At 44.0% G+C, this 15,581-nt stretch overlaps 1 protein-coding gene across 1 annotated transcript in view; it reads right to left on the bottom strand.

Annotated features, from left to right (window-relative positions):
• ADAMTS12 (ADAM metallopeptidase with thrombospondin type 1 motif 12) overlaps positions 1-14,492 on the bottom strand; it is a 165,090-nt gene extending 150,598 nt beyond the window's left edge. The window contains exons 1-2 of the mRNA XM_086479490.1: positions 14,366-14,492; positions 9,188-9,549 (exon numbers count right to left, since the gene is read on the bottom strand). Coding sequence (XP_086335616.1) covers positions 9,188-9,549; positions 14,366-14,492 — 489 coding nt within the window. The remainder of the gene's footprint in view (positions 1-9,187; positions 9,550-14,365) is intronic.
• Positions 14,493-15,581: the final 1,089 nt, after the last annotated feature.

Below are 15,581 nucleotides of genomic sequence, written 5' to 3'. Positions count from 1 at the left end.
TATTAGGGACTTGCTGTTTGCCATGAGAACTGGAATGCACAATGGATGTGTTTAAATATAGGCACCGTTTAGCCAAGAAAACCAGCTTTTTTATGACTACTTATTTACTCATATATTTTTAGAGCTTGCCATTTCAGATGAGTCTTTCTCCAGAGCACGCCCTGGAGCCAGTGTATATAAAGCATATAAACACCCCAGCCTAAATTACTAAATACTTAAACTCTGTCGCAATTTACAAACGGGTTGGGAAAGTCCATTGTTAAGCACCAGTTTCTGGAAAAACTCGATACATTTGGCCATGGCTTTGTAATACCCAATATATAAAATAGCACAGAAGCCTTCTCAGCACACAGCACAGACCTTACACGAAGAGCTCTAGCTGCAGTGTAACTGTTCTGCAATGACAGAGCTACGTATATGTATAGAAGTTTGCATATGTGTGCGTGCCTGATATATGTGTGTATATAACCACACCCTCATGCTGATGCTGCTCAGTGATTGCAGCTGCTCCTCTCTGACAGACAAAGAGAATTAAACAGGCAGGACCCAATCTTCAAGTTTCTTTCAGCTGGTGCCAGAAGCCAGGTTCACAGAGCTGCTGTAGAAGTATGACTAGTCCATCTATGCTCTAAGTGCAAGCACTGGACCCAGACTATTTGGGTCTCTTGTTTACATCACCCATTGCTGTTCACCACCTAACATCTTGCCGATGTTTGTCAGCTCAGAACAGGAGCCAGACAGGCTTTTCTTGGAAATTTTCTCTTTTTGAACAGCTAGAATCTAAAAAAAAAGCATGCAATTGGCAAGACTTGTCCCTATTAATGTCACGTCATATGCATCACTGGGTACGCAGGAAAGCTTCCCCTCTCTTCTGCTCATTATTAATGATTACATACAAACCATGTGCTTGACGAGCAGCAGGTACAGCACACTGTTAATATAGCAACCACTGCAAACAATTCTACTTACTTCCAAGCTGGACCCTTCCTTTCAGCGTCATGAAAACAGATTAAAGGAAAAAAAAAGAAGTTCTGTGAACAGCAGAACTATTGAAACCTTGTTTCCCCACATGCTCCATTTCCTCACTTAAAGTAATTTTCTCCAACCTCTCCTGAATCCTCCAGCACTCCCCACCACTAGCGGGGCCACAGGTAGCACTGCACCCTGCTCAGTAACAGCTTACAGTTGTGCTGAGCCACTGGTCAACCTGCACGTGTTCATCCACCATTCTACTGATCAAAAGTTCTCATCTTTACCTGCAAAATTCATTAGAACTTAACGGCTTTCATACCTCCATTTCTCTTTCAGACTGGGCTGAATTTGGCCAACAACCTCCAAAGATACTAGAAGAAGCAAAGAACAGACCATCTTACTAACATCACACTGTTAAGAATCAAGGCAAAATTGATGTTATGTGTATTTTTTTACTTCTGGGTTCTGAGTCTTTAGACTGAAGTCACAATCCCACAGTTTTCCCTCAGTAAACAAGACACAAAAAACCACCATACTCATAAAATCATGAGTGAAGACTTTCAGAAAAAAGGAAAAGGAAAAAAAAACCACACACACCCCCACACACATAGAAGATTCATTACAAAGACTCATGGAAACTGGAAATACAATCAACAGCTCTGTATACTAACAATATTACTAAGTAATCAGCAAATAAGTAGGTACAGATTTAAACAAAATAATAAGATTTCTTAAAACCATACAAAAAAAGAGGCTGTCTTTCATATTCTCAAAAAATACTTATCTTAAAGGGGCATTCTAATCCCAGGTACTCCATTCAAATCAGTTCATACCGACCAATCCTTATTTTAACCTACCCCATCAATGACTGTTCCACTGAAACACAACAACTACGTTATAAAAACTCCAGCATACCCAGCTTCTGGGCTAACAACTTCACATTGGTTAAAGGTGACAAGGCCAAGACCAGAAGGCATAGACGCAGCCGGATTCTCATGTATTGAGATCACTGATGAGATTCGTTTGACCTGTCAATTAGAGTATTTTTGCAGACAAAAGACTGGGGGAAGGGAGCTGGCAGATGGATCGTTGAAGTTCAAACACAAAGGGATGGATGTTAAAGCACTGCAGCAAATACTAGTCAGTTTGAATGATGAATCTATTGGGAAAATAACTAACAAACAAACATAAAACCACCACCACACACCTGATCTTGGGATCATCTTCAAAAAAAACCCCAAAACCACAAAGCACAACGACAACACTAGTCAAGCAAGGAGAATATCCAGATATTTATTATTATATGGAGAAAACAAGCAAACCAACCACGACATAGAACAGATGCACACAGAACACTATTTACTTTCAGTGTAAATTTTTCTATATACAGCATTTTCCATACTACTGCCTAAGAGAAGAAACATACAGTAGATACACAATAGAGTTACTTAACAGTTCTTTCCTTTACTCACGCCAGAACAAGCCAAATCACAACATTTAGACTTCAGAAGCTCCATGATATCCAACCATGGAGCAATTCCCATCCCCAAGAAGAAGGCTGGCAGCTTGCTTCCTTGCCTGGCATTCTCCAAACACCGTATTCCTACATTTTGGTTCGAGCAGATTATCACTAGCTGGACAAACCAAAAGAGGCTGCTGTCTCTGTCGCTGACACATAAATAAGTTGACATGACTGGCATATAGGGCCATCTGCCATACTTCCAACCACAAGCAGGAGCCACCAAGTACTATATGGCAGGCGAACAGCAAACAAAAGAAGTAAGACGCTCTCTTAGGGGAAGCAAGGAGAGATGAGTGAAGGGGAAGAGACTCCTGAAGAATTTGTGTATTTGTCTCCCGGTACCCTTCTTCCCAGAAAGCAAATCACTTATTTGAGGTAGTGTTCAGGAATACACTCCAATTCATCTCTTAAAATAATAGTCACCAAAATACGTGCTCAAACGTGTTCTGGGGTTGTACGATTCCATGTCAGGGATCAGTGATGAATACAGTTTCAGGTGGTCACAAGTGCAGCTGAAGAAAAGGTTACATCTCCCGTTACCTTAAGTGTATTTCTGCACTGCCACAAACTTAGCTACTAACAATAATCAAAAAACACTTCCATTTGAAGAGAAACAATTTTGTTGGTCACAGGTATACCACAAGGGAATAGAAGGACATGGTCATTTTTCTGGGCTGTAGGAATGACTTGTGTAGAACAGTAGCTTTGCAGAGCTCCTTTAAGAGCAGAAGAACAAACAAATTGTTAATAATCAGCAATCTCACAAATTGGGAGATACAGAAGCAGATAAAAATTCCTATTACAAGCTTAGCAAAGCTTTTTATCCATCCATTACCTTAGAACAAAATATTATAAAACTGTTTTAAAGTAAAGATTCTTTTACCCCTAAAACTTGCCTAAGGAAAACACCAAGCAGGTCAACATCCTGATTCAAACTTTCCTTATCCATAGGAGAGGCAATTCTAAGCAGCAGTATTAGACCACTTTCATAGGGTACACTACCACTGAAGTACTGTTATGGTACCCATATATAACCATTCAACCTGGGACAGATCATAAGGTGATACCATGTGGGTCAGCATGGGAAAGACATCTCACACTAACCAGAAAGGCTTCTTGGCATGTATCAGGAGAACAGAGATCATGCTGAATTCCCCAAAACTGAAGCAAGTCTGCAACAGATAAAATGCCATTGGTAGATTTTATGCTACCTCTCAGTGGACCAGATTAAGAATATAGGTGGCACTGCATAAGTATCAGAGGCCATTCTTAGGCTTCATATAATGGTGATATCTTGCAATAACAAGAACAGTTACAGTTGAGTGGAATTCAGCCACCATTCTGCTTTTCAGTGACAAACCTGCCACATGAGTGAGGGCAGACACAGATCTGCCCAGAGAGGTCCCACTTGGAACATCTCCCACCAGCTGCCATATAAAGAGAAACGGTCACACAGACACCAATTAAACTCTCACAGAGGGCTGCCCCGACTATAACTGGGCACAGAGGGAAGAACTGAGGTGGCGGGAAAAAAATAAATCCTGGGCACAGGCAGCAGACTTGACCCAGTTTTCTACAGATCAGCAGGGTATGGAGGAGCAACCAGGTTTGGCGTGTATGTCTGTCACTGCTAAGAAACAGCAGTGTTTTGCAGTAGCTGGATTTTGGGAGGGGGAATAAAGAAACAAACAGTGCTTCATGACTTTGTACTGCATTGCTGCTGCCTAGGCAGCAGACTACGACAGCACTTCTTGTAAATGCTGATGCCCATCAGGACAGAATCAACCCTGTGACCAGCTAGAGACAGCCAAAGCATGATCTGTCCACAGCGCTACGCAAGGCCCAGTATGGTCAGGAGCCTACCAGGTATACGTGTACGGATCACTCTCAGTTTCCATACTGATGTCATTCCATTCTTCTGCCATTTCCATGCTAATGCCTGTACAGCCTTCAAAGATAAAAGTATAACCAGAAGCAACTACACTGTTGTACAACAGACAGTTCTACACTACAAACAAGTGTCAAGAAAACAAAGCCTTAATGATGCTCTGTCATCTAAAACTATTATAAACAATGTCTGTGTTACTGATGAATAAAAGAGGGCCTTGTTAGAAAATAGACTATCAGAGAAAAATTCATTGCCCAGCTCTATAGGACTCTGCATAAACCTAGGGCATTCATTCAACTTCACTGAAGTTTGCTCCCTCCCAGCCCTACTGAGGGGACAAGCTGACACTACTGCTGTGACACAAGGGATCTCAGGACTAACAACTGAGAATTAAGGCATTAGTGTTTGGAAAAGTTCATTATAATCTTCTGTGGAAAGGCACTGTGGAAACAAAGCATTATTAGTAGTGTGCCCTAAATAGCCTGCCAAGACAAATCCAACTATTATTTCCGCTGAGACAGACAAAAACGAAACTATTTTCTCCTTTTACTTTGTCCTGGAAACTTTCCTGTATCTGAGAGATTTCATGTCTGCTCTCTTCCCAAGTGCCACAAAGCGATCTGTTTCTGGTGTTCCAGTAGTGACTTCCTCTCTGGGATTTCCTCCTCCAACTGTGATCCAAAATAAACACTGAGGTCTGCCCCACTCTTCCCATGTTAACACACTCTCATGCACTATGCTACAAGACCTGGAACTGCAGAAGACTTAACTAGACAACTGACCCAGAGAAGAAGAGACAGAGCTTACAGCATCATGTTCTTCAGTCTGTTAAGAAGATCATGACCTATCTAGCTTGAAAAGGAAACAAAGTTATCACAAGGTGTTAGAAAAGAAAAATGGATTTGGAAATTACAACTTAGTTCCTCCAGATCTCTGCTAGTTCGTCCTTTTAATCCTCTTGTCCAATTCTGCTCAAACCCCTTTATGAACCCAGCCATTTGTTTCCATACATATTTCTGAAAACACATATTTACATTTTTTAGAAAGAACAATGCCATACAATGACTGTGTCCCCCCCCATTCTTATATCTCAAGTCTGTCACACTGTTATTCCCCTTGCAGGCCATTTTCGGAACACATATAGGAAAACGAAATTTGTAAGATATCAGCATACATTGTTTTCAAAACAACTAAGGAAATGCTGCAATTCCTATGTATGATGGCATTCTAGTTGAAAAAGCAACAGTCAACCTGGAGAAGGACTGACGGCAAAAAGCTGTTTCCCACATTTTGAAAGTGTCACTTTTCTTTTTCAATCAGTTGTCAATATGATTTAATCAAATAGATGCCTCTCTGAAAACCGTATCTTCTCAGCACCATCCACTTGATTTATGCAGAAGAAACTTGATTCGGAAGTAAGTCACAAATGAAAATTAAGAGTTACATCTTTGCTATGAGCAACACCTGTGCAATGCAAATGGAAGGAGGAACACATTTCAAAGTAAAAACACAAGGGAGATGAAAATCCATTCCTAAGTTTTCTATACTTTCAGTGCTGTGTGTGAGTGATCTTTAAGGCAGAACACAAATCTTCGCCACACATCTTTGTTTTATTCTTATACACTGCTATTACCCTGGAAATTCAGGAACTTCTAAATACGAGCCACATAGACTTCACATGAGAGGAAGTCATTCCAGAAAGAGGACTAAAACTGGGATTGCCCTCCCACAGGCATCTTCAGGATTTTATTTTGCCCCACTTCAGGCCAATTTTTTTTTTTAAATTACATAATCTTAAGCAATTCGCTTGGATGAAATTACATTTCAACCATTTCCGACTGAAAACGTCAACAAACGTCCAGTAAAACACATTTTATTTAATCAAATCAGTATTTTCCAGTATTATAAATTTTTTTACCAGCTCCTATCATTACGAAAGAAAAAAATTAGCACTTTAGGGATCACACCGTTCCCTGTCACTCATTACCATGGTAAATTGGTGCCTCATTGAGCTTATTAAAGACCATCTCAATAAAAAAAAAAGCACAGTATGTGCTTTGTAACATACCTGAGCTGTAAAGCCAAAACTGCATCAAGAAAGGAACATCACTAATCTTCTTGTTCCTTGTATTTGAAGGCTAAGATACTGGTTCTTAGCAGCTCTTGGTTTATGAGGATGAGAACATCAGCACTCTGCCAGCTTGCAGTGGCGGGCTGGGGAGCTAAGTTTCATTGGATCCCATTTGCCAAAGCACATATTCAGAGTGTGGTCCTGATCCAGGCTGTCACAGGTAAAGACCTGTGCAGCAGCCGCTGCTGCCAAAGCATATTCTGGGAAGCTGGTACCTTTCAAGCCCACTGTGTTGTTATATTCCTCTTCTTCCCATCTCAGCCCCAAGGATCCTTATCAACTTGCCGCATGCAATTCATTACTTCATATAACTGTTTTTATCAATTAATTTAGAATTAATCTCCTACAGTAAACAAGCTTAAAATTTCTCCTCACAGGGTAAGTTTTTAGTATCTCAAACAAGTGGTCCAATTCCTTGGCATTTACCTATTCTCAATTCTCCTTCCCTCCTTCATAAGAATAAACAGAAAAATTCTTTACAATGGAGAAACACATCAGATCCCAGGAAGGAAAAAAAAAAAAAAAAAAAGGGCAGAAATGCATATGGTGCTGAAGAGCTAAAACCTGGGGATCTCCATAATGGAAATAATTTACCATTAGCTCAGCTGACCACCACAAACAGTTTCAGAAACATCAGGTTTTTATCCTGAAACCAGACTACGTTTCTCAATGCTGGCAAAACTATTTATTAGTAAATGCTTTCATATGACAGCGGATCTTTTGCAAAGCTTTCAGAGGAAAAGCAAGCTAAACCACCTTTCCCTAGCTTGTGGCACTTAGAGGAATTAAGAGATTCAGACCCTACTCCTACTTCAACCTCTTCAGAGCAGTGACTTCAATGCAACAAAGCCATTGTGGTTTTCCCCGGATGTCGCTTTCAACCTGCATTAATTTATGATTCTATATTTTCAAAGTTTAATTTTAGGGTAGGGGAGAAAATGACAGCATTTTTCTGATACAAGTGTTTTGACAAAAAGAAAGAATCCCCAAGCCTGTATTCTAGCAAACATTATTTCAAAAATCTCCAAATCAAAGTAAACCTCAAGAAGTTTGTAACCCAAATGAAAGGATCACTTTGAAGAATACTACCAAGCTGAATTTAAAACGTAATTTCAGGGTTTGTTTTTTTTTAAATCCTTGTTGCAGACTAAATACTTCAGAAGGCATAATGAAGACCTAGCACCTCATTTTCAAGTTCTCACCCTAAAGAAAACTAACGACAACATTCTGGTAAAGCACAAAACAAACCAAACAAAGGAACTGCTTATATCATCATATCTCCTTTTCCTTAATGACCCTGTATGACCATAGCCTGTTTCAGGGAAGCTTTGGCAAGTTAGTCCCCACTGGAAGAATTATGTAGAAAATCCCTGATCTTCATGCCTGAGGGACTACAGCTTCTGACCTCAAGTGACAGTCTGTTTCTCCAGGCAACATGCCAAAGCGTTATCAGCATCATGTAAGATTCCATGTTTCCCATTTCATGTACATCAGAACTGCCTTCATGCTGCTTTTCACAGATTCCCAGGATACTTCTGTAACCCACTGATTTTCCAAAGCTTCTGAAAGCTCCATACTGCTCAACAGCAAGAAACACACTCTGACAGTGAGAAGTTGGCAGGGAAAGGATGTACTTTACAGACACTCACCTTGGTGTTAAGCTCAGGCTGAAAAATGAAACATCAGTCCCCAGCCTGTTGCAGATTGAGGTGCGTTGGCCAAAAGGCATCAGTGCACACCACTCTATGCACTTTCAAATACTACCATCCGTCACTCAAGGATAAAGGCACTAAAGCACATGCACATTGTACACATTTCATCACCTCTGCCTGCACACTCCACAAATCCTTTGTGTTTTGCCTCTCATAAATTACATGTGCCATTTTACACAGCTCCCTACAGCATCCCCTTCACATTCAGGCAGTTTGTATCTTCTTCTCCTCCCTAGCAAGACAGCTTCAAGCCTTATCCTCTAGAAACAGAAACCTAAGCTATGGTAGTAGAAACAAAGTACAGCAAAAATAAGGTTTCCACCTCCTTGTCTCAGTCTGAACCACAGGCTACTGAGAACGTAAGACTTCAAGCTCCAGCCTTAGAAGTGTTCTTCTGAACAAGAGATGCCCAGAAGTGGTTTAGGGTTGAATTTAAAGCTCTGGCTAAGCTTACACTGACCCTACCATTCACCTCTGAAGTTGCAGTGCAGTTCTGAAGCCAATCTCCCAGTCCTCCCAACCTACCGTCAGCTGGTTTGATACGCAGAGCAGTTTCGGTGCACCTGAGCTACATTCATTTCAGAGGAAACTAAAACAGAAGCTCGTATCCAGATGCATAGCAAAGGCACTCCAACCACAGAGATCAAAGCAGTGACTGAATATTTGGGTGGCTTCAAGCTATATGAACAATAGAGATGTTCAGCCAAGACACCAGGAAAAAAATCTAGCAAAAAGTCAATCTCAAAGGGCCTCAGCATCAACTTTTGACCCTCTGATTCTCTCTTCCAAAAATCTAAGTAACATCCATGGTATTAAACTCAGTCTTTCAGAGCATTATGTCAGTAAGGTATCAGACTGGCTCATCCAGTTTCTTACCAGACATATTCATATACCAATGCTCTAGCTCAGTTCTAACGACACCAAAATTAGGCCATAACCCCAGTAAAGGTCACATCACTTACCAGGCCATTGCAAGTGCTGATTGCCGCTGTCCCGCTCCCGGAACCCGGCTGCAACACTGTGCCAATGAAGTGGCAAGGAACTCCTGAGCGAGTTGCTATCTTCGCACCAGTGTGGTTGCCACGTCTCCTTTCTACTACGTAGTTATGGGAGAGAAATCCCACGTGGACAGTCAAGTTAAAAAAGAGATCCTTCTCCTCATGGTTAATTTTGTAATATACCACATTTTCTTTTCTGCTGAGATCTCTCTTCTTCCTCGTGCTTGAGATGTGATGGTGTAAATTAAAAGAAAGAAAATGCCCACTCGCATCTACTCTTGCTGGATCAACCAGGTGGTATTCCGGCAATGTCTTGACAAATTGCTCTGAGAGGAAGGGGAAAAAAAAAGAAGCAAAACTAAGGTGAGTGCTAGCCTGTTCAGAGGTCACGTGATTTAGAGGGAAACACAGAAGTGATTGCAATTCACCACACCATCCTACCGACACAAAAGCAGGCAGCGCACAGACCACCATACAATATAATCCTCATTTGGGCTTTCTACACTCCCATTATAAAACTCAATTTAGAAGCTAAGCATTCTTCTTTTCAAGTATTTTGTTACCATTCATATAAAATATTGACTGTCACACACCCCCCACTTCCCAAACCCACAAGAGCTGGGAACCCTCTCTGTCCTAGTTCCCCAGCACACAATACTCTGACCAAGTAAATCATCCTCACACATCCAGAAAGCTGACCACCTGAAGACAGACCCTTACAAATATATATGGATGAAAAGAACACTACTAATTGTCTTGATAGGCTGTAGCAATAGCACCTCAGTAGCATCACTTTAGCAGATGTTGCAGCAGAGGAGGAAATTTTAAAGAAGGGTTTGAAGGGGAATGAAGTAACTGTGCCCTTTTGTATAAGCAGTTCCAACAGGATAAGCTTGGATATCTTATCACTTGTCAGGATCTAGCAAGGGAAGAAAGTGTTACTGGCATTCTAGTCTTCTGCTATGATGCATAACAAACACCACCTGTTCCCAACTTTTTTTTTTTAAATTGGTGTAAAACTCAAAAGCCCCAAGCAAATAACATAAAGCCATATAAAACACAGTCCCTAAGAGTTCTTACCCTAAGGGCCAGATCGTCTGCTGGCATACTTGACTTCAGCCCAAGAAATCACAGTCTGAACATATTTCATCGAAAAGAAATTGTGAGGATACTTGTCATTCCAGTTCCTCTTTCCCCAGGGCTGTTCTTCGTTCCCAAAGTCCCAGCCACTTATGCATGAAGCGATTACACCTCATTCATTAATTAATCTGGTTAACAAAGCAATTAGCCTACTCCAGATACTTCCAGTGCTATTTACTCCTCCCTATGACTGGTAAGACAATCCTTATAGACACACTTCTCTCTCCACTGCCTGCACCTTCAAATCCACAGGATAAATCATGCCCAGACAGGTAGCTGTCTGAATACCTCCCATTTGGGAAGGAACATAACTCCTTTGTCCTCATTAGCTGCAGTATGAGACACGGCTGCTCATGTTTCCTCAGGCCATGGACCCCTGAGACACATGCATTGAAACACTCCCAGTTCAAAAACACCCAAAACAAACCACACAAAAAACCCACTTTGCAGGACATCTAGGAAATTACATGAGAAATTTGGCCTTGTCTCAGTAGCACCTTCATTTCACAAGCAAATTTATTCTCATACACAACAGATTTCTTTGTACACAAGCCTTCCCACAAACCTACAATGACTTTGTACTTTTGCAGGACAACCTACACTGGTGGGCTTTTAGATCTCCACAGTGGCAGGTCTTGACAACACAGACAATAACACCTACCACAAGTTCTGAGAGACATCTCCTGCCCTTGTCCACATAAGCACAGCAGGGACTGAGACATTGAAAACTCAGTCATGACTGAAGTTTACACAGCCTGTAGATAGCACAAAAGCTGACAGCTGCCTGACAATTTAACAGCTGAAGCTAAACTGAGATCCTCCCCTTCCTCACACTCCAGAGTGAAGCAAAAAACAGACAGGGAGAAGACAAGGGAAACACCCAAAAATATGGCTTACCTGCAGAAGATGAATTATAAAACTTCTGGGAAGTCCCACATCCTATAATGTGCTAGCAATGACAGGCCAACAAGAACGTTGCAAGACCAGGCCCCCATTTCTATGGTTTTCAGCACAAGACATAAAGTAATCCAACTAAATGCCTAAAGGAAAACTTAGTCATTTGCTGTCACTGTGCAATTTGTCTTTGCTTGATGTCTTGAGCTTAATTTGTTGTGGCTTAACTGTTAAGCTCCGTGCAAGACCAAAGACCTGTGGTTTTGGACTTCAAACTATCCAAGGAAGTTTTTTATTTCATCACTACAGTAGAGGTTAAGGCAAATTAGACAACTTCATCAGTAAAAGGGAAAATAATGCCTAAGCATCTAGTGGCAACAGGATTATCAAAGCAGAGAAGTCTAACTTCTTCCACACACTCCTTAAATGCTCATTTCTGAATGCTAGTCACTGGAGACGGGAATTATGCTGCAATAACAATCTACTGTAATATAACTGCAGAAATGAATTATTAAAAAGTTTTCAAAAGACCAGAGGGAATAAGATTACAGCACAACAAAGTTTAACAAGATGAGGCTAAAGATATTTCTGCAAGTAATCATTATCAGTTTTGTCTAGACTAAAGGCAATCCTACCAAATAACAGAACAATTTACGGAGCTCCATATTAAGCCTAACATCCCACCTGACCTTTCTAGCTGGAGAAGAGTCTAAAACAAAACCAGGAGGTACAACTTTGGTATTACCTTTCTGCCTTTCTAGGAAAGAATAATGCTCAACTAGAAGGCAGAGGCAACAAACAGAGTAACTTAATACACACAGCCCAGACTGCACAAGAATAAGGGTTGTATTCTTCAACACTGACTGCCTCAACTTTCCTAAAGTAATAATTCATATTAAAACACCACAGGCTCCCATAAAACTTAGTGCCAGCAAACTTTAAATGGAGAGAATCTATTCCAGTGCCACTGACAAGCCTTGGGGCTGGCATGTCACAGCATCCTCCTTGGCCACCTAGCATTCCCTCCACTCCAGTGAAGGCCTGCCTGTCAAGCAGCACTGCTCAGCATTTATAGGCCAGGAAAGAGAAGACTTCCCTGGGCAGCTTGTGTAGCTCCAGAGAATGCTCTGTCTTTCCACAATGGCAGCCTAAGCATGCCAGCTTGCATCGGTGCCGCAAGCAAGACCAAAACATCACACTGAGCAGGACACATTGAAGTCAGTACTTCGTCTTGCAATCATGGTGTTTGTACACGCCCTTCTGGGCACACGGAACAAGGAACATTCAGGCCCCTCATGGTCGTTTGACAAGTCTAAGAACTAAGTTGTGAGAGAAACCTTCCCTGCAGACCCTGCTAATTCTGCATCATTGAAAACATCTGATAATATTCAAAACCTGTGGATTCAAACTCACCACACATGGCAGAGAACTGCCTATATTAAGAACGGCTGTACACAAAGCGGATAAACTAGGATAATGAGAAAACCATACATGGTCCATCACACATGACAGGAAAAGCACAATTTATTTTAGACAGGATAACATGTCTTCTGACAAAACTCTTCCAAAATGCGACACATCATTATGTGCCATTGTTTCATCTCCACCTTTGTAGTTCATCTACATCTGCCCCTCAGACTCCCTGGTTTCTTTTCAAGCGATTCCTTGGTATAGGAAATAGCATTGCTCATCTCTGGAGGAAGCGCCTTCCCCAGCCAAAGAAAAGCTCTGTACCCAAAGAACACCCTGAGCTCTGAAGCCCTATGTCACAGAGCAGGCCTTCAACATTCAGCAAGAGCATCTTTAACTGTCCCACCTGTCACACTCCTCGCAGATATAGAGGGAGCACAACACTTAACAGTCACTTCAGCTATCCAAGATAAAAATTTTAATCCTTCACACTTACCACTACATTCAATCTTCCTTTTCAAATTATCAGACAAATTTTGAACTGTCCCTTTGCACAAAGCTATTTGCAAACTCTTGGAAAAGCCTAGGATTTCCCAATTAATTCTACATTCATTTCCAAATACCTGACAATTAAACAGCTACTATATGCTAACACAGCCATCCCTGTTCTGTCCCATATAGAGTCACAGGAATGCAAGACTGTTTGCACTCACTTTAAATGAACCCAGCAAGAACTAACTCCAGGGTAACTGGTCACTTTTCAGGTAGCTTACTTAACCACTTTTCCTTTCCAGGATCTCTGAAGGGCACTGAAGATTTTTCTCCTCTGTGTTCAAGCTCTCCCACTGACAGCACCACAGCTGTTGATCGCATCAGGAAGGTTTTCAGAAACCAAAATTTCCTCCCACACTTTTGGGACTTCTACGACCAGGCAGAGTCTTCCAGTTAATCATAATTTTTTTCTCTTGGGAGCTGCTTCTCTGATTTTCCTTAAACAGGCAACAGGGTAAAATTCCCCAGGGAGGTGTGCAGCCAGTACCAACAGGGGGAACGAAGTTAATCCACCTGGGGGAGCAGCCTCAAGCGACTCCTCCCGCAGATGAAGCCTCTCTTTTTAATTTACCATCCTCACTGAATACGAATAACTCACAGTGGGTTTTATAGCCTGATAACACCAGTCCTCCTGTAGTTCGTGCCACTGCAGCACGATCAGAAGTGATCATTTGTCTAAAAAAATATAAATAATCAGGACAGTGAACTTCTTCAGTTTAGTAGTACAAAACGGTTCTAGTATTTAGAGATGCCTCAACGAGGAAGATGAGCAAAAAGCAGTATTTAGCAACACAATGACTTCCAAAAGCAGCAGAAAGGCGCACCGCAGCTGTGTGCTCTCACTACAAAACTTTAAAGTCTGGAGCAGCCACGCTCAGGAGGCGCTGAGGGCAGCGCGACAGCTCGCACCCCGAAGGAGCGCGGGCAGTAACGCTACCACCACCGAACCGGGGACGGCGGGGGGCCGAAACAGCGAGGCTGGCCGCCTCTCCCGCCCGAGCAGCGCCAAGGAGCCGCGACTCCACCGGCTGGAAGGACACCCGCGGCGAGGCTGCTCGGCGGGGAGGCGGCGGCGGCGGGAATCCGGTCTCCCTCCCGCCGCGCCAGGGGACCTCCCCGCACCCCAACGCGCCCGCCGCCACTGACCTTGCCTCCCGTCGGGGAAGAGCGAGCTGCCGGCCGGCGGGGCCCTGCCCAGGCACGGCGCTTGGACGTGAAGGGCGAGGATCCAGAAGGAGACGTGTACCGCCCGGCTCCGCGGGACACATGGCATGGTGCGAGCAAGGAGCTCCGAGCGGGGCGCCGCGACCGCCGACGCCTAGCCGGGCCGCGGCATGGCCGGGCAGCGGCGGAACGGCCTCCCGGCGCCGCCTGGACACAGGCGCCGCTCCCCACAAGGGCTGCGCGGGGCCGTCCCGGTGTCTGGTTTCTGCCGGCGGAGGAAGGAGGACTGTGGGGACGGAGGCGCTCCCGGGAGCCCCCGCCTCGGAGACGCCGGGGTTAACGCGCTGGAGCGAACCGGGCCGGGCCAGCGGGGAGAGGAGGAGAGGAGAAGCGAAGCCGCCAGCGGGGTCTGCCGTCCCCCAGCCCCCCCCCCACTCCGCCCTCCAGAGCAGCAAAGGTGGGGCGTTGGCCCCGGCAGCCCTCGGGAGGGCCGCCCCGCGCAAGGCAGCTTCCCCTCCCCGGCCCCACACCGCGGGTCTCCGCTGCGGGGCCGGGGGAAAGAGCCCGCCGCGGCCTCGCAGCCCCGCAGCCGCCCAGGCAGATGTGTGTCGTCCCCCCCCCAGCTTGTGGCGAAAGTGCTCGAAGCACGCGGCTGTTTTAACGCGTTTTCCGCGACTTCCCGCCGCAGCGGCAGGGGACGGCGGGGGCCTCGCCCCCCCTGAGGCGCCGGGAGCCCAAGGTCCCTCAGGGTCCGGCCGGGGCCTCTGGCCGCCGGGGCAGCCAGAGCTCGGCTTCCAGCTTGTCTTCTAGTGGTGCTGAGGCCGTTCATGTGTTTTAACAGCATGCTGCCACGTTGGGGTTACTTCTGAATGTCCTCCCTTTCTAGGGAAATTTTCTAATAGCCTTGGTGCCTAAATTTGTGTGGGCCGTGTACTCTCCACCAAGGATCCCCTCACACAGCCTCTGCCAGAGTTACTGCCCGGCTGCTGCTCCCCAGGTACCACAGGTGGGTGCCCAGGGCACAGCTTCGGTACTGGGCTGAGTTCCTCATCCGTATTGATAGCCCTCTGCTTAAAATTGACTCTACCATGAGTTTCTTGAGTAGTTTCATGGCAATATGTGCTTAATTACCTTCACTCCTCATAGAATCATAGAACCATTCCAGTTGGAAGAGACCTTCAGGATCAAGATCTGCTCA

This window comes from Leptosomus discolor, chromosome Z (assembly GCF_034619465.1).
Source record: "Leptosomus discolor isolate bLepDis1 chromosome Z, bLepDis1.hap2, whole genome shotgun sequence".
NCBI classification, from domain to species: domain Eukaryota; kingdom Metazoa; phylum Chordata; class Aves; order Leptosomiformes; family Leptosomidae; genus Leptosomus; species Leptosomus discolor.
Note: the sequence above shows the minus strand (reverse complement) of the source record. Positions and strands in the feature narration are given on the sequence as shown.